This window comes from Cetorhinus maximus, chromosome 6 (genome assembly GCF_964194155.1).
Source record: "Cetorhinus maximus chromosome 6, sCetMax3.hap1.1, whole genome shotgun sequence".
Lineage (NCBI taxonomy): Eukaryota > Metazoa > Chordata > Chondrichthyes > Lamniformes > Cetorhinidae > Cetorhinus > Cetorhinus maximus.
The window spans coordinates 1,099,525-1,127,412 of record NC_135884.1 but is presented as its reverse complement, the minus strand read 5'-3'; the positions used below and the strand labels follow the sequence as shown (position 1 = coordinate 1,127,412).

The 27,888-nt window shown below is 45.5% G+C and overlaps 1 protein-coding gene across 3 annotated transcripts in view; it reads left to right on the top strand.

The window, feature by feature from the left end:
* Positions 1-6,767: 6,767 nt before the first annotated feature.
* qrich1 (glutamine-rich 1) overlaps positions 6,768-27,888 on the top strand; it is a 61,822-nt gene continuing 40,701 nt past the window's right edge. Inside the window, exons 1-2 of one of the 3 annotated variants that reach the window (XM_078543044.1) lie at positions 6,768-6,929; positions 22,428-22,739. In XM_078543044.1, coding sequence (XP_078399170.1) covers positions 22,449-22,739 — 291 coding nt within the window. In that variant the 5' untranslated portion in view covers positions 6,768-6,929; positions 22,428-22,448. Of the gene's footprint in view, positions 6,930-7,117; positions 7,249-17,261; positions 17,298-22,427; positions 22,740-27,888 lie in introns of those variants that run through there. The other 2 variants (XM_078543043.1, XM_078543042.1) reach the window with 2 other exon arrangements.

Here is a 27,888-nt window from a genome sequence, read left to right as displayed (position 1 = left end):
CTTCTGTCTCCTATCACTACCGCATTCCTCTTCATTTCCCCCACTTGAATGACATCCTTTGCCATGGTCAGTCCACTCATCCACCGTGCAGTCCTTCTCCTCACACACACAGGTACTGAGCAGCTCGTATCTGTTGGACAAAGTCAGGGGCTGAGGCTTCTCCATCACTACATGCTGGATCCTTTTACCTACCTGATTCGCAGTCACACCCTCCTGTCCCTGACCATTGACCAATTCTAAGGTTCTGCTTAACCTAAAGGGGACTGACTGCCTCTTGGAACAAAGTGTCCAGGAAACTCTTCCCCCTTCCTGATGCCCTACAATATCCACAACTCCAAATCCAGCTCAGCAACTCGGAGCTGAAGCTGCCTAAACTGCAGATACTTTCTACAGATATGGTTGTCTGGGATTGCAGTGCATTCCACAGATTCCCAAATGCTGCATTCATGGCACCGCCTGCCCTGCCCTTTACACAGCTATAGTAATAGGAAGTTGCACTCATCTAGCTTGAAGACAAGCAAGGAAACTCACCAACCACTGGAGGCAGAATTTCCCACCTGAACTAAATTCCCAACTCCTCACTCAGTCTACTTCTCACTCAGACATGGTCTCGTGTCTGCACGCCCCTCTCTCCGTCAATTCATGAGGGTTCTGGACAGACCAGATAGGGAGAAACTGTTCCCACTCGTTAAAGGATCGAGAACATGAGGGCACAGATTCAAAGTAATTGGCAAAAATCAAAACTTTTTCACGCAGCGAGTGGTTAAGGTCTGGAATGCACTGCCTGAGAGTGTGGTGGGGTTAGGTTCAATTGAGGCTTTCAAAGGGAAATTGGAGTGTTATTTCAAAATGATGGATGTGCGGGGTTGCGGGGAGAATGGCACTAAATGAACCGTATGTTGGGAGAGCTGGTGTAGACATGATGGGCTGAACGGCCTCCTGTACTGTAACAAGCCTGTGATAATGAAAATGGATTGAACATAGATCTGATGGAATAGTGGAACAGATTCAAGGGGCTGACTGACCTTAACCTCGCCCAGAACTACCAAGCACATCCTGCCTGACAGCAAGATCTGCTCACCCATCACCGCGCCACACACACCATCCCACCACTGCCCCACAAACTGCCCTTTCGCCATGCATTAATTTAAAAACCTTATCATTTTTAAACACATTCACAGCTTTGTCATATCATCTCTCTGCAATCACTTCCAACCTCCCACCTGATTCTAGCCTTTAGTGCAGCTCTCTTCCTTTGTCACATATAAACATATGAATTAAGAGTAGGCCATTCAACTCCTCGAGCCTGCTCCACCATTCAATAAGACCACAAGAGTGATTCGATTATAGTCTTTACTTTCTACCCCTATACCCTTTGACTCCCTTGTCAGTCTATCTATCTAACTCGGTCTTAAAAATACTCAATGACCCTGCCTCTACCACTCTGGAGAAGAGAATTCCATAGACTACTGACCCTCAAAAGAAAAAAATTCTCCTCATCTCTATCTTCAGTGGGAGACCCATTATTTTTAAACTGTGTCTCCTGATTCTAGTCTCTCCCACAAGGGGAAACATCCTCCCAGTATCCACCCTGTCAAGTCCCCTCAGGATCTTATATGCTTAAATAAGATTACCTCTTATTCTAAACGCCAGTGGATACCGGCCCAACCTTCCACCATAAGACAACCCTTTCATCCTAGAAATCAGTCGAATGAACCTTCGCTGCACCCACTTCTAATGCAATTATATCCTTTCTTAAGACCAAAACTGTACACAGGACTCCAAATTTGGTCTCACCAATGACCTGTACAACTGTAACAGAACAATACTACCTTTATATTCAATTCCCCTTGCAAGAAACAACATTTCATTTACGTTCCTAATCACTTGCTGTATCTGCATACTAACTTTTTTGTGACTAGGACACCCAGACCCCTCTGTACTTCAGAGTTCTGCAATCTCTCTCCAATTAAATGATATGCTGTTTTTCTATTCTTCCCGCCAAAGTGGACAAGTTCATATTTTCCCACATTATACTCTATCTGCCAAATTTTTGCCCACTCAACCTATCTATGTCCCTTTGCAAACTCCTTATGTTCTCTTCACAACTTACTTCCCTACCTATCTTTGTGTCATCAGCAAATTTAGCTACCATACTACTATAAAGGCCTAGCCTGTTTAGCCATTCTCGATAAGTCAATCCCTTCGTCTCAGGAATCAGCCTAGCAAATCTCTTTTGAACTGCCTCCAATGCCAGTATATCCTTTCCTATTTGAGAAGGGATATACTGGCATTGGAGGCAGTTCAAAAGAGATTCACTAGCCTGATTCCTGGGATGAAGGGATTGACTTATCAAGAACGGCTAAATTGATTAGGCCTTTATTCATTAGAGTTTAGAAGAATGAGGGGTGATCTTATTGAAACATACAAGATTCTGAGGGGGCTTGACAGGGTAGATGTTGAGAAGATGTTTCCATTCGTGGGGGAATCTTGAACTAGGGGACATAGTTACTGAATAAGGGGACATTCATTTAAAACTGAGATGTGAAGGAATTTCTTTGAGGGTAGTGAGTATCTGGAATTCTCTACCCCAGAGAGTTGTGGAGGCTAGATCACTGAAAGCATCTTTAGGAGGTAGATAGATTTTTGAAATATTGCGGAGTTGAGGGCTATGAGGAGCTGGCACGAAAGAAGAGTTGAGACCTGGGGCAGATCAGCCATGATCTTATTGAATGGCGGGGTAGCCTTGAGGGGCCGAATGGCCTACTCCTGCTCCTATTTCTTATGTTCATCAAAGTTACTGATATAAATTGTAAAGAGTTGAGGCCTCAGCACTTATCCGTGACACTCCACTCATCACATCTTGCCTACACAAAAATGACCCATTTATCCCTACTCTCTGCTTCCTGTTAGCTAACCTCTATCCATGATAATATATCACCTCCTACACCATAAGCTCTTATTTTGTGTAGTAACCTTTGATATGGCACCTTGTAATGCTTTTTCAGAAATCCAAGTACACCACTTGCTTGTTACTTCCTTAAAGAATTCCAATAAATTAGTTAAACAATGATTTCCTTTTTACAAAACCATGTTGACTCTGCTTGATTGCATGAAAGTTTTCTAAGTGCCCTGCCATAACCTCCTCAATAATAGATTTTAGCATTTTCCCTATGACAGGTATTACATTAATTGGCCTGTAGTTTCCTGCTTTCGTCTCCCTCCTTGAATAGAAGAGTTGCATTTGCTATTATCCAGTTTGATGGGACCTTTCTAGAATCAAAGGAATTTTGGAAAATGAAAATCAATCCATCTACTGTTTCAGCAGCCACTTCTTTTAAGATCTAGAATGAAGTCCATCAGGACCTAGGGACTTGTTAGCTTTTAGTTCTAATAATTTTCTCATCCCCCTTTGTCTCACCATTGGTGGCTGTACCTCCAGATGCCCAGCATCTACTTTTTAAAATTTATTCCCTAAAGATTTCCACCTCCCTCTCTCTTCAAAACCCAATTCTTCAATTAAGCTTTTGATCAACTCTCCCTTGCCAGCTCAGCATTTGTCTTCCTAACATCTTGTCTTGTTACTGTAAATGGTCTGACTGTGAGGAAGGCTAAAGTAGCAAGGGTTCCTGGTCTTGATTGTAGGATTAGATTGGTTGTGAGGCACCTGTATTCAAATATCTTACCAGCAGCACAAGACAATTATCTGTGTGGGATGCAGAAGGGACAATACCAAGAGGAATTGAGAGAGGTTGGTAGAACCATATGACAAGAAGCAGAACCCAAATTGCAATGAACTCAACCTCTGTGAAGCTGCAGCTTTACCAGTTGGTGCTCCCAAACTGTTCTTGCCAGTTATTTTTTTGTTCATTGTTATTTACTTTTTGAAAAAAAAAGTTGCATTTTTATGGTGTTGTTCACAACATCAGGATTTTAGGAAGTGCTTTATAGCCAATGAGGTAATTTTTAAAAGTTTAGTCACTAGCTACAACACTGGCATCTACCCGGCTATCTGGAAAATTGTCCAGGTATGTCCTGTACTCAAAAATCAGGATGAATCCAAATAGCCAATTACCGCCCCATCAGTCTACTCTCCATCATCAGTAAAGTAACGGAAGGGGTCATCAACAGTGCTATCAAGCAGCACTTGCTTAGCAATAACCTGCTCACTGACACTCAGATTTGAGTTCCGCCAGGGCCACTCAGCTCCTGACCTCATTACAGCCTTGGTTCAAACACGGACTAAGGAATTGATCTCCTGAGGTGAGGTGAGAGTGATTGCCCTTGACATCAAGGCAGCATTTGACTGAGTGTGGCATCAAGGAGCCCTAGCAAAACTGGAGTCAATGGGAATCAGGGAGAGAACTCTCTGCTGGATAGACTCATATGTAGCATAAAGGGAGGTGGTTGTGGTTGTTGGAGATCAATCATCGTGGTTCCTCAGGGTAGTGTCCTTGGCCTAACCATCTTCGGCTGCTTCATCAATGACCTTCCTTCCATCATAAGGTCAGAAGTGGGGATGTTCGCTGATGATTGCACAATGTTCAGCACCATTTGCGACTCCTCAGATACTGAAACAGTCCATGTCCAAAGGCAGCAAGACCTGGACAATATCCGGGCTTGGGCTGACAAATGGCATGTAACATATGTGCCACACAGTGTCAGGCAATGACCATCTCCAACAAGAGAGAATCCAACCATCGCCCCTTTGATGTTCAATGGCATTACCATCACTGAATCCTCCAATATCAACATCCTGGGGGTTACCATTGACCAGGAACTGAACTGGACTATCCATATAAATACTGTGGCTACAAGAGCAGTCAGAGGCTAGGAATCCTAAGGTGAGTAACCCAGCTTCTGATTCCCCAAAGCCTGTCCACCACCTACAAAGCACAAGTCAGGAGTGTGATGGAATACTCCCCACTCGCCTGGATGAGTGCAGCTCCCACAATGCTCAAGAAGCTCAACACCATCCAGGACAAAGTTTGATTGTCCACAAGCGATGCACAGTGGCAGCAGTGTGTACAAGATGCACTGCAGGAACTCACCAAGCCTCCTTAGGCAGCACCTCCCAAACCCACCATAACTACATTCAGATGGACAAACGTAGCAGATACATGGGAATGTCACCACCTGCAAGCTCCCCTCCAAGTCACTCACCATCCTGACTTGGAAATATATCGGCTGATCCTTCATTGTCACTGGGTCAAAATCCTGGAACTCCCTCCCTAGCAGCACTGTGGGTGTACCTACACCACATGGACTGCATCGGTTCAAGAAGGCAGCTCACCACCACCTTCTCAAGGGCAACTAGGGATGGGCAATAAATGCTGGCCCAGCCAGTGAAGCCCACATCCCATAAATCGATTTTAAAAATGTAATGTAGGAAACAAGAGCCAGATTTTGCACAGCAAGATCCCATAAACAGGTTGAATATTGGTTGAAAGATAAATAAGGGCCAGGATGACAGGATATACGTGATATGAAACCAAGGCTGCGTAATTGGATGTAAGATATAAGACGGATGTAAGACTGGGTGACCGCTTTGCGGAACACCTTCGGTCTGTCTGCAAGCATTACCCAGACCTCCCTGTCGCTTGCCATTTCAACACACCACCCTGCTCTCATGCCCACATGTCCATCCTTGGCCTGCTGCATTGTTCCAGTGAAGCTCAACGCAAACTGGAGGAACAGCACCTCATCTTCCGATTAGGCACTTTACAGCCTTCCGGACTGAATATTGAGTTCAACAATTTTAGATCATGAACTCTCTCCACCATCCCCACCCCCTTTCCCACCCACCCCCCTTTTCCCAATAATTTATATAGATTTTTCTTTTCCCACCTATTTCCATTATTTTTAAATGTATTTCCATCCATTGTTTTATCTCTACCTTTTAGCCTATTTTGATCCCTTCCCCCCACTCCACCCCCACTAGGGCTATCTGTACCTTGCTTGTCCTGCTTTCTACCCTTAATTAGCACATTCCTTAGATAATATCACCACCGTCAACACCTCTTTGTCCTTTTGTCTGTGACATCTTTTGGTTATCTCCACCTATCACTGGCCCTCTATCCAGCTCTACCTGTCCCACCCCTCCTTAAACCAGCTTATATTTCACCTCTTTTCTATTTTTCCTTAGTTCTGTTGAAGGGTCATTCGGACTCGAAACGTTAACTGTTCCTCTCCGCAGATGCTGCCAGGCTTGCTGAGTTTTTCCAGGTATTTTTATTTTTGTGATGTAAGATATATGTTCGCCATGAACTAAATGATTGGTCAAACAGACCTGAGGGGCTGAATGGCCTTTCCCAGTTCCTGGAGCGACAAGAAACCCGACACTGAGTAGAAGGGGCCCTTTAAGAGAGACTGAAGCCTCGCGAGTCTTACGGTAGGAGGGCAGCGCTGATTGGCTCCGAAGGGGCGGCAGGGCGGTGTTGAATGGCTGCAGGGGAGGGCGGAGCTGATTGGCTGCTGGAAGGGTGGTGTTGATTGGCTGCCGGAGGAAGGCGGCGCTGATTGGCTGCGGGGGAGGGAGGGCGGCGTTGATTGGTTCCGGGGAGGGAGGGCGGAGCTGATTGGTTCCGGGGAGGAAGGGCGGCGCTGATTGGTTCCGGGGAGGGAGGGCGGCGCTGATTGGCTGCGGGGAGGGAGGGCAGTGCTGATTGGTTCCGGGGAGGGAGGGCGGCGCTGATTGGTTCCGGGGAGGGAGGGCGGCGCTGATTGGCTGCAGGGGAGGGAGGGCGGCGCTGATTGGCTGCAGGGGGAGGCCGGCGCTGATTGGCTGCTACGGGCTGGCTGTAAGATGGCGCTCTCTGAGATTTAGAAGGGAAGAAAACACAATAAAAAGGCCGGTGGGCGGAGAGCGGAGCCGGCGGAGGTCGGGTACGAGCGGGGTCGGCACCGGACATCCAGCGCCGCGGGCTGAGGTAGGTGGGAGCCGCTGTGAGGCGGAGGCGGTGCAGGGAGTGCGGCTCCCCGGGCCGGGCTCTGGCGGGGCCCCGGGCGCGGCGGGAGCGCGGGCGATTGGGCCGTGTGGCGCGCGCTTCCGAGACAGGCGCATGGGGAGATGCAGCGCGCGCGCCCCCACCTCTGGGCGCGACACCCATGGCGTGCTCGCTCCCGTGAGTACGTGCTGACGTCAGTGGTCACTCGGGCGGGATCGTGGCTCCAGCCGACACCGAGGATCCACTAGGCCGCGGCCCTGGAGTGGGAGCTGAGCACCGCCTCACACCGAGTCCGCTGATGGTGAGTCACCCCGAGCCCGAGGTCGCAGACCGAGCTCCCGCTGAGGGCTCACCCCGCATCACCGCGAGGGAGGGAGGGAGAGGAGTCAGCGGCCCCCCCATGGAGCCCCTGTTTAACCCCCACCCCCCCCCATGGAGCCTCTGCTTAACACCCCCCCCCCCCCCCCCCAAATGGAGCCTCTGCTTAACCCCCCCCCCCCCCAATGGAGCCTCTGCTTAACCCCCCCCCCCCCCAATGGAGCCTCTGCTTAACCCCCCCCCCCCCAATGGAGCCTCTGCTTAACCCCCCCCCCCCCCCCCAAATGGAGCCTCTGCTTAACCCCCCCCCCCCCCATGGAGCCTCTGCTTAACCCCCCCCCCCCCCCCAATGGAGCCTCTGCTTAACCCCCCCCCCCCCCCCCCCCCCCAAATGGAGCCTCTGCTTAACCCCCCCCCCCCCATGGAGCCTCTGCTTAACCCCCCCCCCCCCCATGGAGCCTCTGCTTATCCCTCCCCCCCCCCCAGTGGAGCCTCTGCTTAACCCCCCCCCCCCCCAGTGGAGCCTCTGCTTAACCCCCCCCCCGCCCCCCATGGAGCCTGTGGGGATTTGCAAGATGCTAGAACTGAAGGAATGCAAAGATGTTGGAAGGTTGGAGGAGATGACAGAGAGAGAGAGAAGTGGAGGGACCTGAACAAGAGGATAGAAATTTTAAAATCGAGATATATCCAAGCTTATCTTGCGCTCTGACCTTTTGAGCTGATTTAATAAGCTTCTGTGCCATATTGCAGCAGAAACTAGTGAGAAAGATAGAAGATTAAGAACATTCAAATAAGGAGCAGGAGTAGGCCATTTGGCCCCTCGAGCCTGCTCCGCCATTCAATAACATCATTACAGAATTGATCTCAACTCTGCTTCCCCACCTGTTCCACATACCCCTTGACTCATATAGTACAAACTTTGTGGCACCAATGCAACTTGTGCACCTGGGCCTTTCTCTGACCTTTAACTCCATCATCAGATCTATTTACCTGGATAAAGTTGGTCAGTTTCTCCTCTGCATTTTGAACCCTATGATCAGAGAGGAAGAGACCAAGGGACTGTTACGTTGACAAATATTTAAATTGGCTGGAGTGCTATGTGCAGTTGTGGGCACGATATTTTAGTAAGGATGTAAACGCTTTGGAGAGAGTGGTGAAGAGGTTTACTAGAAAGGTTCCCAGGTTGACGGATTAAAGTTACCTGTAGAAATTGGGATTATTCTCCTTGGAGCAGAGAAGGCTAAGAGGAGATTTAATAGAAATGCTTGAATTCATGAAGGTAGAGTAAATAGAAACTATTTCCGCTGGCTGAAGAACTGATAACCAGAGTGCACAGATTTAAGGTCATTTACAAAAGAGACCAGGACAAACTTTTTCACATATGAATGGTTAGAATTTGGAATGTGCAGCCTGGTAGGGTGGTGGATACAAATTCAATAGTAGCCTTCAAAAGAGAAAAATACTGGAAGGAGAAACAAAATTCAGGGGCATGAGGAAAGCAGGAGGGTGAGGTGTCCTTACCTGGTCTGGCCTACATGTGACGCCAGACCCACAGCAATGTGGTTGACTCTTAAATGCCCTAGCAAGCCACTCAGTTGTATCAAACCTCTCCAAAGTCTCAAAAAAGGAATGAAACCTGACGGACCACCCGGCATCGACCTAGGCACTGGAAACAACAATGGCAAACTGTCGACCTTGCAAAGCCCTCCTTACTAACATCTGGAGGCTAGTGCCAACATTGGGAGAGCTGTCTCAGAGACTAGTCAAGTGATAACCTGACATCGTCATCCTCACGGAATGGGTTGTCCTGTCCCGCCGACAGGACAGGCCCAGCAGAGGTGGCTCAGTTGGGAGTGAGTTGCCCTGGGAGTCCTCAACATCAACTCCGGACCCCGTGGTCTCATGGCATCAGACATGGGCAAGGAAACCTCCTGCTGATTGCCACGTTCCGCCCTCCCTCAGCTGATGAATCAGTGCTCCTCCATGTTGAACACCACTTGGAGGAAGCACTGAGTGAGGGTGGCAAGGGTGCAGAGTGTACTCTGGGTGGGGGACTTCAATGTCCATCACCAAGATTGGCTCGGTAGCACCACTACTGACCAAACTGGCCGAGTCCTAAATGACATAGCTGCTAGACTGGGTCTGTGGCAGGTGGTGAGGGAACCAACAAGAGGGAAAAACATACTGGACCTCATCCTCACCAACCTGCCTGCCACAGATGCATCCATGATAGTATCAGTAGGAGTAACCATTGTGCAGTCATTGTGGAGGCAAAGTCCCACCTTCACATTGAGGATACCCTCCATCGTGTTGTGAGCCACTACCACTGCTAATGGGATAGATTTCGAACAGATCTAGCAACTCAAGATTGAGCATCCATGAGGTGCTGTGGGCCATCAGCCGCTGCAGAATTGTATTCGAATGAGGTTACTCGAATCTGTAACCTCATGGCCCGGCATATCCCCCACTCTACCATTACCACCAAGCCAGGGGATCAACCCTGGTTCAATATAGAGTGCAAGAGGGCATGCCAGGAGCAGCACCAGGCATACCTAAAAATGAGGTGTCAACCTGGTGAAGCTACAACACAGGACTACTTGCGTGTCAAACAGCATAAGCAGCAAGTGATAGACAGAGCTAAGTGATCCCACAACCAATGGATCAGATCTAAGCTCTGCAGTCCTGTCACATCCAGTCATGAATGGTGGTGGACAATTAAACAACTCACTGGAGGAGAGGAGGCTCCACAAATGTCCCCATCCTCAATGGTGGAGGAGCCCAGCACATCAGTGACTTGCCGTGCCCCTAGCCAAGCTGTTCCAGTACAGCTACAACACTGGCATCTACCCGGCTATGTTTAAAATTGCCCAGGTATGTCCTGTACACAAAGCAGGACAAATCCAACCCGACCAATTACCGCCCCATCAGTCTGCTCTCCATCAGTAAAGTAATGGAAGGGGTCATCAACGGTGCTGTTCAAGTGTCACTTGCTTAGCAATAACCTGCTCACTGATACCCAGTTTGGGTTCTGCCAGTGCCAATCAGCTCCTGGCCTCATTACACCCTTGGTTCAAACATGGACAAAAGAGCTGAACTCCCGAGGTGAGAGTGACTGCCCTTGACATCAAGGAGCCCGAGCAAAACTAGTGTCAGTGGGAATCGGTGGGGGAAAACTCTCTGTTGGTTGGAGTCATACGTAACACGAAGATGGTTGTGGTTGTTGGAGGTTAGTCATCTCAGCTCCAGGACATCACTGCAGGAGTTCCTCAGGGTAGTGTCCCAAGGCCCAACCATCTACAGCTGCTTCATCAATGACCTTCCATCCATCATAAGGTCAGAAACAGGGATGTTTGCTGATGATTGTACAATGTTCACCATTCGCGACGACTCAGATCCTAAAGCAGTCCATATCCAAATGCAGCAAGACCTGGACAATATCTAGGCTTGGGCTGACAAGTGGTAAGTAACTTTCGTGCCACACAAGTGTCAGGCAATGACCATCTCCAACAAGAGAGAATCCAACCATCGCCCCTTTGATGTTCAATGGCATTACCATCACTGAATCCTCCAATTTCAACATCCTGGGGGTTACCATTGACCAGGAACTGAACTGGACTAGACATATAAATACTGTGGCTACAAGAGCAGGTCAGAGGCTAGGAATCCTGCGGTGAGTAACTCACCTCCTGACTCCCCAAAGCCTGTCCACCATCTACAAGGTACAAGTCAGGAGTGTGATGGAATACTCCCCATTTGCCTGGATGATTGCAGCTCCCACAACACTCAAGAAGCTCGACACCATCAAGGACAAAACAGCCCTGCTTGATTGGCACCACATCCACAAACATTCACTCCCTCCACCACCGAAGCACAGTAGCAACAGTGTGTACCATCTACAAGATGTATTGCAGGAATTCACCAAGGATCCTTCAACAGCACCTTCCAAACCCACAACCACTACCATCTGGAAGGACAAGGGCAGCAGACACATAGGAACACCACCACCTGGAAGTTCTCCAAGTCACTCACTATCCTGACTTGGGAATATATCGCCGTTCCTTCATTGTCGCTGGGTCAACACCCTGGAAATCCTTCCCTAACAGCACTGTGGGTCTACCTACACCCCATGAACTGCAGCGGTTCATGAAGGCAACTCACCACCACCTTCTCAAGGGCAATTAGGGATAGGCAATAAATGCTGGCCCAGCCAGCGAAGCCCACATCCCATGAATGAATAAGAAGAAACTGCATCCCCTAGTTCTAGTCTGCCCGACAAGAGGAAACATCCTCTCCGCATCCAACCTGTCAACTCTCCTTGGGATCTAATGTTTCAATAAGATCACCTTGCCTTCTAAACTCCAATGGTTACAGGCCCAACCTGTCCAACCTTTCCTCACAAAATCACTCCCTCATTCCAGGAATCAGCTGATTAAATCTTCTCTGAACTGCTAATGCAGTTATGTTCTTTGTTACGACACAGCCGATGTTAATTGCTGCACAAACCAAATCCCAGAGGGAAACTTGGCTTATGAGCCATAGCTTTTTTTTCATATTCTGCAGATAAGACATACTGATCTCAGCAGCAAGAAGTCCAGTAACACTTTTGGGTTTTTAAAAAGTAAAAGTTTTATTAACAAGAAGAAAAGAAAACTTCAGCACACAAAATTACAGTTGCACAGTTAAAAATTAGTCTAACAAAACATTCCCCCAAAATGACTCTCTACTTAGTCAGACCCAAAAGTAAACTGCTCCCAGACAGCACTTCTTTTTATAGATGTTTAACTATAAAAATCCAGTAATATTACCCAAGGCAAACTGCTGTAGGTCTAATAAAGGCATATCACATGACCTCAACATTCTCCCACTCTGCTGTGGAAATCAAAATTTCAGTGCAAGGCCACTTGTTCCATCCCAAGATTGTCCTGACGTGACTGGATGGCTGATTCACACTGCATCTCCCCGCAGCCTAGAGCTATTTCCAGGAGATCTTCATCACACAGCCAATAACTCTCATCTACAGTCAACAGCCCCAACTCAGCTCAACCCCTAAGCTCTCCACAGTAATTCTAAAATACCGTTTCCCCTCCACCGCCCCTTTCATCTCATGTTCCATTGTTCTCACACATCTTTGACACTCAAATCCTTCCAAATATAAAATCTTTCATTTTTCTCTTTTTCCCCCTGCTTTTCGGGTCAATAAAATGTAATATACCCTCTTCTGTTTACCTATGGAATTCCTGCAAGATGCAGACATGTTTCTTTTCACCTCTGCCTTCCCTTTGATACTCAGATGAACTCTCAACTTATCTAAAAATGCAAATGTTAGATCCAACCTATTCACTTGCACCTCAAACATAATGCCTTCATCCTTTCATGTTTTAAACCCCCCCCCCCACCCCCCCCCCCCCCCCCCCCCCCCGATATCCTGACTCCTAGTAACCTCTGTCCAGCTTAATTAAACCATTTCCACATATAGCCACCTTTACAGAATAACACTATATTCCCCAAAAATATTAAAAAGAATAATCTCCACTCCTCACATCTTTCTTAAATAAGGAGACCAAAACTGCACAGTGCAAGACCACATCTACAACAATGCCCTATACAACTGTGGCAAAACATCCCTACTTTTATATTCCATTTCTCTTGCAATAAATGACAGCATTTCATTTGCTTTCCTAATCACTTGCTGTACCTGCATACTAACCTTTTGTGATTCATTTACCAAGACACCCATCCCTTTGTACTGCAGAGTACTGTATTCTCTTCCCTATTTAAATAATGTTTTTTTATTCTTCCTGCCAAAATTCACATTTTCCCACATTATACTCCATCTACCAAATTTGTGCCCACTCACTTAACCTATCTATATCCTTTTGCAAACTCCTTATGTCCTCGTCACAACTTACTTTCATACCTTTCTTTGTATCATCAGCAAGTTTAGCAACCATACATTTTGTTCTGTCATCCAAGTCATTGATATAGATTGTAAATAGTTGATCCCTAACACTGATCCCTGTGGCACTCCACTCATTACACCTTGCCAATCCAAAAATGGCTCATTTGTCCCTACTCTTTTTCCTGTTAGCTAACCAATCCCCCATCCATGCTCATATGTTACCCCCTACACTATGAACTCTTATTTTGTGTCATAGCCTTTGATTAAGCACCCTGTCAAATGCCTTCTGTAAATCTAAGTACAGCTCATAACAGGTTCCCCTTTATCCACATTGCTTGTTACTTCCTCAAAGAACTCTAATAAATTAGTCAAGCATGATTTCCCTTTCACAAGTTCATGCTACCTGATTGCATTAAGATTTTCTAAATACCCTGCTATAACCTCCTTAATTATAGATTCCAGCAATTTCCCTACGACAGATATTAAGCTAACTGGTCTGTAGTTTCTTTCTGTCTCCTTCCTTTCTTGAATAAAGGAGTCAAATTTGCTATTTTCCAATTTGATGGACCTTTCCAGAATCTAGTAAATTTTGGAAAATTAAAACCAATGCATCTACTATCTCAGCAGCTACTTTTAAGACCCTAGGATGAAGTCCATCAGGACCTGGGGACTTGTCAGCTTTTAATTCCAATAATTTTCTCAGTCTCCTTTCCCTGGTGATTGGAATTGTTTTAAGTTCCCCATACCATTTCAGTTGTTGATGCACACCTATTTTTGGGATGTTATTTGTATCCTCTACTGCGAAGTTGGATGCAAAATATCTGTTCAATTCATCTGCCATCTCCTTATTTTCCATTCTTAATTCCCCAGACTCGCAGGATCAGGATCAACATTCTCTTTACTTAACACTTTCTTTTTAAATACCCTTAGAAACTCTTGCAATCAGTTTTTATATTTCTAGCTAGCTTTCTCTCATACTCTAATTTCTCCCTTTTTTTAATCATTCTTTGCTACTTTGTTTTATATTCTATCCAATCTTATAACCTGCCAATAATCTTTGTAATTTGTACACTTTTTCAATTTGATACTATCTTTAACTTGCTTAGTTAACCATGGATGGTACATCCTTCCCCCAGAGTCTTTCTATCTCACTAGAATGTACCTTTTGTGAGTATTCTGAAATATCTCCTTAAATGCCTGCCACTCCATCTCTACTGACCTGCCCCTTAGCCTAATTTCCCAGTTCATTTTAGCCAGCTTTTGCCTTCATCCCCTCATAATTGTTGCTCTCTCCCTTGAACTGAATGTGAAATTCAATCATGTTATGACTACTGCAACCGAGGGACACTTTCACTATAAGGTCATTAATTAATCCTGTCTCATTAAACGTTGCCAGATCTAGAATGGCCAGCCCTGGTTGGCTCTTGCATGTGCTACTCTAAGAATTTGTCCTGAAAACACATTATAAACTCATCTTCCAGACTCCCATTACCAATCTGATTTGCGCAGTCTATATGTAGATTAAAATCACCTATTTGTGCCCGCCCCTATTTGCTCCTCCAACCTAGTGGCTTGCTAGGCCATTTCAGAGTCTATCATATTGCTGTGGGTCTGGAGTCACATGTAGGCCAGACCAGGTAAGGATGGCAGGTTTCCTTCCCTAAAAGCATTAGTTGAACCAGATGGGTTTTTATGACAATGATAGTTTCATAATCACCATTACTAAGTTACTAGTTTTCTAAGTTTACTAATTCCAGATTTATTAACTGAAGTTAAATTCCACCAGCTGCCACGATGGGATTTGAACCCATGTCCCCAGGGTATTAAACTGGGCCTCTAGATTACTAGACCAGTGGCATTACCACGATGCCACCATCTTGTTGCCTCCTTGTTCTTCATTACTCATCTAAACCTTATGATGCCATTAGATCTTTAACATCCACACAAGCAGGCAGATGGGGCCTCAGTTTAATGTTTCATCTGAAAGACAGCACCTCTGACAGTGTAGCACTACCTCCTGGTAATTATGCGTCAATCAACATCTCAACTAAATCTGGCCATTATCACATTGCTGATTGTGGGAGTTTACTGTGCACAAATTTGGATACTGCCTTTCCTACATTACAATAACTACACTTCCAAAGTACGTAATTGGCTGTAAAGTACTTTTGACACGATTACTGATTGTGAAAAGCGTTATATAAATGCACGTCCTTTTTCACAACTGTCAGCCTGATGCTTGACTATTTTGTGGCACAGCACTCACACGTTTGCCCACAAGTTAGTGAGAAGGACTTCATGGCGTAGACTGGGCTGGCTGTGCCTTTAGTGTGCCCAGGTCAAAGTCAGGCGGTCCAGCCGGCTTTATTTTTGTCGTTTTTTTTTGTAAGATAAGCGAGGAAATACATTGATATAAAAGCAAAATGCTGCGGATGCTGGAAATCTGCAATAAAAACAGAAAATACTGGGAAAAACTCAACAGGTCTGGCAGCATCTGTGGAGAGAGAAACAGTTAATGTTTTGAGCTTGTATGACTTTTTTTGCAGAGGAAATACATTGAGTTTTCTTGCCTGCGGAGTGGATGTGGGGAAGAGAAAATGTGTTTGTATCTTGAGAAGATAAAAAGAATGCAGTTATATACCTTGCCCTTGCACTTCATTTATATAGCACCTTTAGCTGCTACATTACAACAGTGTCTATACTTCAGAAAGTACCACGCTGTCTGATATTTATATAAAGGCTCTCAATAAGGTACATAGTAAACCCTTGACATGCAGTCTGAGCATGTCAGGGGACAAGTAGCAGAATGGATAGAAAGATGGCTGTGAAATGAGAGAAGGGTTTAAGGTACAAAAACAAAAATAGCTGGAAAAACTCAGCAGGTCTGACAGCATCTGCAGAGAGGAACACAGTTAATGTTTTGAGTCCGTATGACTCTTCATCAGAACTGATGATGAAGAGTCATACGGACTCGAAACGTTAGCTGTATTCCTCTCTGCAGATGCTGTTAGACCTAAGTTTTTCCCAGCTATTTTTATGTTTGTTTCAGATTTCCAGCATCCGCAGTATTTTGCTTTTATCTGAGGGTTTAAGGTAGCTGGGGAAGGTATTCCACAGGGATAGGTGCTATTTGCATAAATTATTTGAAGTCAGGAATTGTACAATGCCAGAATTTTCAGACAACACCAAATTGGAGGGTATAGGTAATGATGAGGAAGGCGGAGATAAAATGCAACGTTAGCGAGCTTGCAGAATGGGTGTGTAATCGGCAAATGAATTGTAATACAAATAAGTGTGAAGAGGTGCATTTGGTGGGAGGGAAAATGCAGCCTCACCTTGGATAATAGTCTAAACGGCCTAGAGGTGCAAAGGGATTTACAAATCAAAAACAGCACTGCAAGATCAAAGCACTGTGGTAAGTAGGAAACACAGCAGTTAATTTGCCCACAACAAACTCTCTCAAACAGTAATCTGGTAACCAGATCATCTGTTTTGTGATGTTGAAAAAAGATAAATATTGCCCAGAACACCAAACACCTCCCACAAACATTCCCCTCCTCTGAGGAAGTTGCTATTGGATTTCTTGGTGACGATCTTATATTGATGCCCTCTAGTTTTGCATTGTAGCTGTGTGTTCTGCAGAAAGATAACATTTTGTGTAGTTATACAGACCTAACATTAAGCCTACAGAACTAACCTATAGGCTTTTCAAATGCTCCTTTTTTATTTACCACTTATGTTTATGCCACTGGTTTCATGTGCTTGAAATAGGTACGACTGGCAGTTGTTCTTTTATTTATTGGCTCATGGGCTCTGCCGCCTTGAACCCCTGCAGTCAATGTGATGTAGGTCCAACCACAGTGCGGTTAGGGTGGGAGCTCCAGGTTATTAACCAGCTACAGGTGGTTAGACTCTCTTGTATGAGATGGTCATTGCCTGGCACTTGTGTGGCACAAATGTTATTTGCCACTTATTAACCTAAGCCTGAATATTGTCCTTACTGACTGCAGGTTTTTATTATAAATGAGTGGAGTGGAGTGCTTGTATATAATGTTGAAATGCAGTGTTTGTTGTAACGTAGGGAAGAGTGAGAGGAATGCTCAAAAAAAGCAATGACCAGAGTTGTGTGTCAGGTGAGAGCATTTAACTTCCATGAGCGCTATTTAGGAGTGTGCCTAATGTTCATGTACCAGTGTAGGTGGGTGGAGGGAACTGTCTGCGCTCACACATGTCAGCTGGTAATTCAGTCCCACTGAGAGGCAGATGCACAATCAAAGCCATTCTACTCTGTACCCACACTACATCATCACTTGCTAGAAATGCCACATCACTCCTGCCACAGCTAGCAAAATTGATTGCTGCATGGTCGGTTCCAATAAAATACTGCAGAGTATTGAATCTTTCCCCTCTTTTTAATAAAAGTGATTTCTTGCTGGAGACTTTTTAAGATGGCATTCAGTTTGTGAATCCACACATTGTATTTGCAGGCTATTAATTCCACTCCTCTGCCACCCCACCTCCAGCAGTTTATTTTTTCCAGGCTTTTAACCGTTAAAACATTGAACACCTTCGCTCAATTTCTTTGGGAGGGGATCCTAACCCATCGTCTCATTCAACTCATCTTGTCCAACTTGTGCCGCGTTTACAATAACCATGTCTCCTCTGATTTTCAGGTTCTCCTGGTACAATTGTAATTATTATTTATTCCCTCTCACCATCACTGTCCTATCAGATTTCGTTTCCTGCTATTTTTATTCATTCATTCATGGGATGTGGGCGTCACTGTTTGGGCCAGCATTTATTGCCCATCCCTAATTGCCCTTGAGAAGGTGGTGGTGGTGAGCTGCAGCCTTGAACTGCTGCAGTACATGTGGTGGAGGTACACCCACAGTGCCCAAGCCTGGATATTGCCCAGGTCTTGCTGCATTTGGACATGGACTGCTTCAGTATCTGAGGAGTCGCGAATGGTGCTGAACATTGTGTAATCATCAGTGAGCATCCCCACTTCTGACCTTATGATGGAAGGAAGGTCATTGATGAAGCAGCTGAAGATGGTTGGCCGAGGACACTACCCTGAGGAATTCTTGTGGTGATGTCCTGGAGCTGAGATGACTGACCTCCAACAACCACAACCATCTTCCTTTGTGCTAGGTATGACTTCAACCAACGGAGAGTTTTCCCCCGATTCCCATTGACTCCAGTTTTACTAGGGCTCCTTGGTGCCACACTCTGTCACATGCTGGCTTGATGTCAAGGGCAGTCACTCTCACCTCACCTCGAGAGTTCAGCTCTTTTGTCCATGTTTGAATTTAGGCTGTAATGAGTCAGGAACTGAGTGGCCCTGGCGGAACTCAAACTGGGCGTCAGTGAGCAAGTTATTGCTGAGCAAGTGCCGCTTGATAGCACTGTTGATGACACCTTCCATTATTTTACTGATGGAGAGTAGACTGATGGAGCAGTAAGTGGCCGGGTTGGATTTGTCCTGATTTTTGTGTACTGGACATACCTGGGCAATTTTCCACATAGCTGGGCAGATGCCAGTGTTGTAGCTGTACTGGAACAGCTTGGCTAGGGGTGCGGCAAGTTCTGGAGCACAAGTCTTCAGTACAATTGCCGGAATATTGTCAGGCCTTTGCAGTATCCAGTGCCTTCAGCTATTTCTTGGTATCATGTGGACTGAATTGAATTGGCTGAAGAGTGGCATCTGTGATGCTGGGGACCTCCGGAGGAGGCCGAGATGGTTCATCCACTCAGCACTTCTGGCTGAAGATTGTTGCAAATGTTTCAGCCTTATCTTTTGCACTGATGTGCTGGGCTCCTCCATCATTGAGGATGGGAATATTTGTGGAGCCTCCTCCAGTGAGTTGTTTAATTGTCCATCACCATTCACGACTGGATGTGGCAGGACTGCAGAGCTTAGATCTAATCCGTTGGTTGTGGGATCGCTTAGCTCTGTCTATCACTTGCTGCTTATGCTGTTCGACACGCAAGTAGTCCTGTGTTATAGCTTCACCGGGTTGACACCTGATTTTTAGGTAAGCCTGATGCTGCTCCTGGCATGCCCTCTTGCACTCTTCATTAAACCAGGGTTGATCCCCTGGCTTGATGGTAATGGTAGAGTGGGGGATATGCCGGACCATGAGGTTACAGATTGTGTTTGAGTACAATTCTGCTGCTGCTGATGGTCCACAGCGCCTCATGGATGCCCAGTCTTGAGTTGCTAGATCTGTTTGAAATCTATCCCATTTAGCACAGTGTTAGTGCCACACAGCATGATGGAGGATATCCTCAATGTGAAGACAAAACTTCGTCTCCACAATGACTGTGTGGTGGTCACTGCTACCGATACTGTCATTGACAGATGCATCTGCGGCAGGCAGGTTGGTGAGGATGAGGTCAAGTATGTTTACCCCTTTTGTTGGTTCCCTCACCACCTGCTGCAGACCCAGTCTAGCAGCTATGCCTTTTAGGACACGGCCAGCTCGGTCAGTAGTGGTGCTACCGGGCCACTCTTGATGATGGAAATTTGAAGTCCCCCATCCAGAGTACATTCTGGGTACTTGCCACCCTCAGTGCTTCCTCTAAGTGGTGTTCAACATGGAAGAGTGTTGATTTGTCAGCTGAGGGAGGGCGGTACATGGTAATCAGGAGGTTTCCTTGCCCATGTTTGACCTGATGCCATGAAACTTCAAGGAGTCTGGAGTCGATGTTGAGGACTCCCAGGGCAACTCCCTCCTGACTGTATACCACTGTGCCGCCACCTCTGCTGGGCCTGTCCTGCCGGTGAGACAGGACATACCCAGGGATGGTGATGGTGGTGTCTGGGACATTATCTGTTAGGCATGATTCCATGAGGATGGCTAGTCTGTGAATCAGCTCTCCCAATTTTGGCACTAGCCCCCAGATGTTAGTAAGGAGGGCTTTGCAATGTTGACAGGGCTGAGATTGCCGTTGTTGTTTCCGGTGCCTAGATTGTTGCCGGGTGGTCCATCAGGTTTTATTCCTTTTTTTGTGACTTTGTAGCGGTTTGTTAAAACTTGAGTGACTTGCGAGGCCATTTCAGAGGGTATTTAAGAGTCAACCACATTGCTGTGGGCCTGGTGTCACATGTAGGCCAGACCAGGTAAGGACGACAGATTTCCTTCCCTAAAGGACATTAGTGAACCATGTGGGTTTTTACAACAATCGACAATGGTTTCTTCATTAGACTTTTAATTCCAGATTTCTGTTGAATTCAAATTCCACCATCTGCCATGGCGGGATTCAAACCCGGGTCCCCAGAGCATTACCCTGGGTCTCTGGATTACTAGTCCAGCGACAATACCACTATGCCATCGCCTGTAGATGGTACACACTGCTGCTACTGTGCGTCGATGGTGGAGGGAGTGAATGTTTGTGGATGGGGTGCCAATTAAGCGGGCTGCTTTGTCCTGCATGGTGTCAAGCTTTGTGGGAGCTGCACTCATTCAGGTAAGTGGGGAGTATTCCATCACACTCCTGACTTGTGCCTTGTAGATGGTGGACAGGCTTTGGGGAGTCAGCTGATGAGTTATTCGTCACAGGATTCCTAGCCTCTGACCTTCTCTTGTCACCACAGTATTTATATGTCTAGTCCAGTTCATTTTCTGGTCAATGGTAACCCCCCAGGATGTTGATAGTGGGGGATTCAGTGATGTCATTGACTGTCAAGGGGCAATCGTTAGATTCTGTCTTATTGGAGGTGGTCATTGTCTGACACTTGTGTGGCGCGAATGTTACTTGTCACTTGTCAGCCCAATCCTGGATATTGTCCGGGTCTTGCTGCATTTGGACATGGACTCCTGTTCCCTGATGTGACCATAGTGTCACCTGATCTCTCATTATGTAACCAGTGACACTTGTATCAACCTGTCCATCCACCTTCATTCAGCATTAGTTGGCTCTTAACTCTTTTTTAAGACTTAATCGATGTGAGTAGAATGTGTGTTCAATAAAATGCTTTCTTTTTTTGCATTTTTGAATGCTTTTCCTCTCAGTTTTAAGTTGTCTCTTACCTATTTAGTCCTCTACGGCTGCTTTTTTGCAAGTCAAGGTTTTGCCCTCTAGGGGGTATAAACTGGTTCTGTGTCACTTTAAATTCATCTCTGTCTGATCTTCTGTCTTTTACCCGAATTGCCCAGCTTACTGTGGGCACACTCTGTCTCACCCTAGCATCAACCTTTTTATTGTCTCTTCAAAGAATTCTAAAACCTTGAATGTCCCTCTGTGAAAGAGCCTCTGCAGACAAATGCCCACGCTGCTCCCACCCCACCCCCCCCATTATACTATTAGTCTTCACTGCCACTTCCAAAAACAGTGTAAAAGGTGCTTCAGAAATTCCCTAGGTTGTTACCAGGAATGAAGGTTACACCTATAAAGAGACTTGAGAATTTGGAGCTCTTTTCATTCAAGGTGAATAGGTTAAGGGGTGATCTTCAATAAGTGATGAATTATCAACAAGAGGGGAGGACACAAGTTAAGATGATCACAAATAGTTGAAGCAAAGTCTTCACATGGAGAATTTGGTTCCAATTCTTAAACATATTAGACTCCATAAACTACTTTGAAAAAGGAATTTGGGGGGAAAAAGGTCAGAATTAAAAAGACATGGAGTGTGAGTGGGGCAGCGAGTCGATGGGGCAGCTTATGGGGAAACAGTGCCAGTGCGATTTTGGCCAAATAGCCAGTTTCTGTCTAATAATCTCTGTGGCCTTTGACCTAGCTAATTCAGTTACCCCACAGCTGATTTCTAATAAAAAGATGTTCATTCATCTGCGAGGACTGGAATGATGCTCGTTAACCAGGCTTCCTCGTATCCTAGAGCGAGGCACATTATTAAATCGTGGTGAGGAGGGAGACTACAGGCACTGATCTGAGATGAGTTGAGTGAGTGCAGCAGCAGTCATGGAGTACAATACAGTTGCTGGCTCCAGGGGAAATTGGAGCCTAAGACCATGATGTCTTGTATCAAAGACACAGTATATGCAAGTTCTAGTCATAATGTTCACATTTTTTTGTGTTTATTTCTTTACAATTGAAAAGTTTAGCTTTTGTGGCAAAATTTATTGAGGGAAAAAGCCATGAATGTGTCAAGCTTAGCCAAATCTGTGCTCATCATGCTTTTATAGTTCTGATTACTCAGTGCTGGATGCAGACCACCTTCCTGCTCTCCTAGCAGAGGTGTGGTTTAAGAAAAGTTAGAGTTGACAAGTATCCAAATTTTCTTTTTCTAAACCTTGGTCTAGGAATCCAGGGAAACTGTAACCATGAATAACTCATTGGATAACACTATGTCGTTTGAGGAATACATTCGATTGAAAGCACGTACTATCCCCCAACACCGAATGAAAGAATTTCTGGAGTCACTAGCTGCAAAAGGACCTGAAGCCTTACAAGAATTCCAGCAGGCCACCATGACTGTTTACCAACAAGGTGGAAACTGCATCTACACAGACAGCACTGAGGTAGCTGGCTCCCTGCTTGAACTTGCATGTCCTGTAACATCGACTGTACAACAGCAGGAGCACCAGATCCAGCAACAGGCACAGCAAATCCAGGTATGAACTCAATGTAGATCTGTAACTGCAGAGATTTGTATAATATCCTAAACCGGCACATCCAGAATTTTATGAAAATTCTATTTGGGATTTCGTAGTGGGAGATTGGGTGAATTTAAAAATTAATAGCTATAAAATGTCCGCTGCAGACCAGGTTAGAATGTGTGCCTGTCTTATGGTCGGCAAATGTGAAGCTATTCCAGTGTCTGCAGATGCTGCCAAGTGACCGTGTGTAAATGAGGAAGTGGGAGTGTCCAAGAATAGATCTAGTTAGGGTTTGGTGGTGGTGTGGGAGGTCTTCAGAAATAAGTCTGGGAATGAGAACCAAAATTGTTGCTGGAGATTTGCTGCCTATGATTGGATAAGTAAGAGTAGAACCAAGCAAAGACATTCCCACTCAACTGGATAACAGAGGAAAGGCATTGGAGGAGGATGGTGTGGATAACAGTATCAAAGGCTGTGGGAAAGTTGAGGAGGGGTAGTGCAGCATGGTCACAATGGAGAAGGGTGTTAATTGTGACGTTGGTTAGGACTTTGATTTAGTGCTTGATATTGAGAGATGGTGACAGAGTTGTAGAAAAGGCAGTTGTGGATTTGGGTGGAGACAATACCTTCAAGAACTGTTGAGAGGGAATGAAAGTAGGAGATGGGGAGGCGAGGGCAAGGGGCCAAGAGTAGGTTATTGAAAAGGGGATTGATGGAAGTTTTGAATATGAGAATGACAGTACCTGAGTAATGGAACCATTTACAATATTGGGTACAATGGGAGCCAGGAAGGGAGGTTGGTTTTTTATTCCTTTATTCATTCATGGGATGTGGATGTTGCTCACAAGGCCAGCATTTATTGCTCATCACTTATTCCACTTGAAACACCACAGTCCATGAATTGTATATACTCAGTGCTGTTAGGTAGGGAGCTCCAGGATTTTGATCCAGTAATGCGGAAGGAACAACAAGCTAGTTCCAAGCAAGATGGTGTTTGACTTTGAGGGGAACTTGAAGGTGGTTTTCCCATGTGCCTGCTGCCCTTGTTCTTCTAGGTGGTAGAAATCACAGGTTTGGAAGGTGCTGTCAAAGGTGCCTTAGTGATTTTGTAGCCGGTACACAATGCAGCCTCAGTGCATGGGTGCAAATCGAACAGCCTGCTTTGACCTCTGTCAAGCTTCTTGATGAATGCAGCTCCAACAACATACCAGACAAATGGAGAGTATTCCACCACTCTCCTGACTTGTGCCTTGAAAATGGTTGAAAAGGCATTGAGAAGTCAGTAGGTAAGTTACTTCCCACAAAATAACCAGCCTCAGACTTGCTGCTGTAGCCACAGTGTTCATCTGATTAGTCCAGTTATGTTTCTGACTAATGGTGACCAAGATGTTGATGGGGGATTTGGTGTCTGTAATCCCATGAATGCTATGGGTATGTGGTCATTTCCCAGCAGTTGTGTGGCGAGAATATTGTTTGCCACTTATCAGCTCAGGCCTTGATATTGCCCAGGTCTTGCTTCATTATCTGAGGAGCTACGAATGGAACTGAACACTACAATCATCAGCAAACATCCCCACTTCAGACCTTATGTTGAACAGAAGATTATTGACGAAGTAGCTGAAGCTCTTTGAGCCTTGGACATTAGCCTGAGCAACTGCTACAGTAATGTTTTAGATCTGAGGTAATTGGGCCTCCAATAACCACAGCAATCTTCCATTTGTACTAAGTGTAATTCCAGCCAGTAGAGAGTTTGCCCCCTGATTCCCATTGATTAGACTCCTTGATGCCCCACTTTGTAAAATGCTGCCTTGATGCTGAGGACAGTCTATACCTTTTTGAAATTCTGCTCTTTTTCCACGTATGAATGAGGTAGCCTTGGCGGGACCCAAACTGAGCTTTGATGAGCAGGTACCGCTTGATTAAACAGTCAGTGACACTACTACAGACTTGAGGGTAGACTGATGGGTTGGGGACAAATGTGAGTGAAAAATATTTTGTTTCTGGAAGAATATGATTGCAGACAATTGACTACTTTATTTATTTATTTCATCTAATCCCAGTGGCCAGCCTTTCATAGGTCTGACTTTTATTGTAAAATATAAAAATGCTAAAATATTTAACTGCATCTAATCCACCAGCATGACAAAGGCTGGGAATTATTCAGTGAATAACTTGCCTCCTGACTTCCCTAAATCTCTCCTCCATTTACACCGCACAAGTCAGGAGTGTGATAGAATACTCTCCACTTGCCTGGATGAGTGCAGCTGAACAACACTTGAGAAACTTGACCAAACAGGACAAAGCAGCCTGCTTGATCAGTACCCATTTCATGACCTTAAACATTCACTGCCCCCACCTCCAGCACACAGTGGCAGTAGTGTGTACCATCTGCAAAAGGCACTGCAGAAACTCACCAATGCTCCTACGACAGCACCTTCCAAACCTGTGGCCACTGCCACCTGAAGGACAAGGGCAGCAAATAGATGGGAACCCCACCACTTGCAAGTTCCCCTCCAAGTCACTCACCATCCTGATTTGAAGCTAAATTGCTATTCCAGTAAGTTCGCAGAAGACACGAAAATTGGTGGGGTGGTAAATAGTGAGGGGCATAACCTTAGATTACAGGAGGATATAGACAGGCTGGTCAGATGTGCTGATCAGTGGCAAATGGAATTTAATCCGGATAAGTGTGAGGTGATGCACTGGGGCAGGACAAACAAGGCATGGGAATAAATGATGAATGGTAGGACCCTGGGAAATACTGAGGATCAGAGGGACCTTGGTGTGCATGTCCACCGGTCCCTTAAGGTATTGGGACAGGTAGAAAAGGTGGTTAAGAAGGCATATGGGATATTTGCCTTTATTAGCCGAGGCATTGAATATAAGAGTAGGGAGGTTATGCCAGAACTGTATAAAATGCTGGTTAAGCCACAGCTAGAGCATTGTGTGCAGTTCTGGAAGCTACATTGTAGGAAGGATGTGATTGCACTAGAGAAAGTGCAGAGAAGATTTACCAGGATGTTGCCTGGGCTGCAGAGTTTTAGTTATATGGGGAGATTGGATAGACTGGGGTTATTTTCCCTGGAGCAGAGGAGATTGAGGGGGGACATGATTGAGGTGTATAAAATTATGAGGGGCATAGATAGGGTAGACAGGAAGGAACTTTTACCCTTGTTGGAGGGATCAATAAACCAGGGGGCATAGATTTAAGGTAAGGGGCAGGAGGTTTAGAGGGGATGTGAGGAAGAATTCTTTCACCCAGAGGGTGGTGGGAATCTGGAACTCACTGCCTGAAAGGGTGGTAGAGGCAGAAGCCCTCATAGCATTTAAGAAGTATTTGAATGTGCACTTGCAATGCCATGGCATACAAGGCTATGGGCCTAGTGCTGAAAAATGGAATTAGAATAGTTAGGTACTTGTTTGACTGGCGCAGGCTCGAAGGGCCGTTTTCTGTGATGTGGACCTCTATGACTCCATTCCTTCACTGTCGCTGGGTCAAAATCCTGGAACTCCCTCCCTAACAGCACTGTGGGTGTACCTACACCACATGGACTACAGCAGTTCAAGAGGCAGCTCACCACCACCTTCTCAAGGGCAATAAATGCTGGCCTGGCCAGTGAAGTGCAGTTTTGTTTCATTCATGGGATGCGATCAGTATGTCAAGAGTAATGCTTTTCTGTTTCCCAGCCATTGATGGGAGAATATCTTGTATGTGAAATGAGCTTGGGTTTGAGGCTGAAGGTTCACAAATATTAAATATCAATGGAAAGCAATAATGGTGATGTTTCCTTGGAGCTGAGCATATCTCCAATATTTAGAGTAATACATGGTTGGGGATTGTGTGGTCTTACCCGAATGATGTGGTTCAGTGAGGTTGTTGCAGGTGTAAACACCAGAAAGTACTACCTAGCCTGTGTTTAAACACTCGGCTTAGTGGAATGTATGCTACAATTTGGTCTCTGCCATGGGCTAGGAAAATGACCCCTGGCTTTTTCCTGTGATTGTTATCCAGTGACCTCTTTGGGAATTTGATATGCCGGATTAAGAGTTGGCTCCAGTTCTGCAACCAGAAAAGGTATGGTTCACCCTGGAGAGACTGATGCTATCTCCCAGGGATTTGTTCTCAGAATCACTGAATTTTTATGGCGCAGAAGGAGGCCATTCGACCCATTGTGTTCACACCGACTCTCCAAAGGACCATCATGACTTTGTGCCAGTCTCCTGCCTTGCACATTGTTTCTATTTAAATAATCATCCAATGCCCTCTTGAATGCCTTGATTGAACTGACCTCCATCACACTTCCAGGCAGTGTGTTCTAGACTTGAACCACTCGCTGTGTGAAAATGTTTTTTCTCACATCACATTTGCTTCTTTTGCAAATCACTTTAAATCTGTGCCCTCTCATTCTTGATCCTTTTATGAGTGGGAACAGTTTCTCCCTATCTACTCTATCCAGCTGCATCATGATTATGAATGCCTCTATCAAATCTCTTCTTAGCTTCCTCCTCAGCCTTAGCTTCATAGCTGAAGTTTCTCATCCCTGGAATCATTCTTGTAAACTCTTCACTCTCTCCAATGCATTTACACCTTTCCTAAAGTGTGGTGGCCAGAACTGTGTACACTACTCCATCTGAGGTCTAATTAGTTTTTTATATAAGCTCAGCATAACCTCCCTGCTCTTGTACTTTATGCCTCTATTAATAAAGCCCAGGATACTATATGCTTTATTAACTGCTCTCTCCACTTGTCCTCCCACCTTCAAAAATCTATGCACATATACACTCAGGTCCCTCTGCTCCTGCACCCCCTTCAAAATTTCACCCCTTATTTTATATTGTCTGTCCATGTCCAAAATGTATCACCTCTTGCTTCTCCGCATTGGCCCTTCTACAGTGACAATTTGTTCATGGGATGTGAACTTTGCTGGCATGGCCAACAGTCATTGTCCTTGAGGGGACAGTGGTGAGCTCTGCTGCCTTGAACTGCTGCATTCTGTATGGCGTAGGTAGTCACACAGTGCTGTTAGATAGTGTTCCAAGATTTTGACCTAGCAATGATGAAGGAACTTGCTGTTCTTATGAATGACCATGTCAACGATATTGGGAGTATATTCAGTAAATTTGTAGAGGAGTGCAATCTAATAAATTTAGTTTTGCTGAGGAA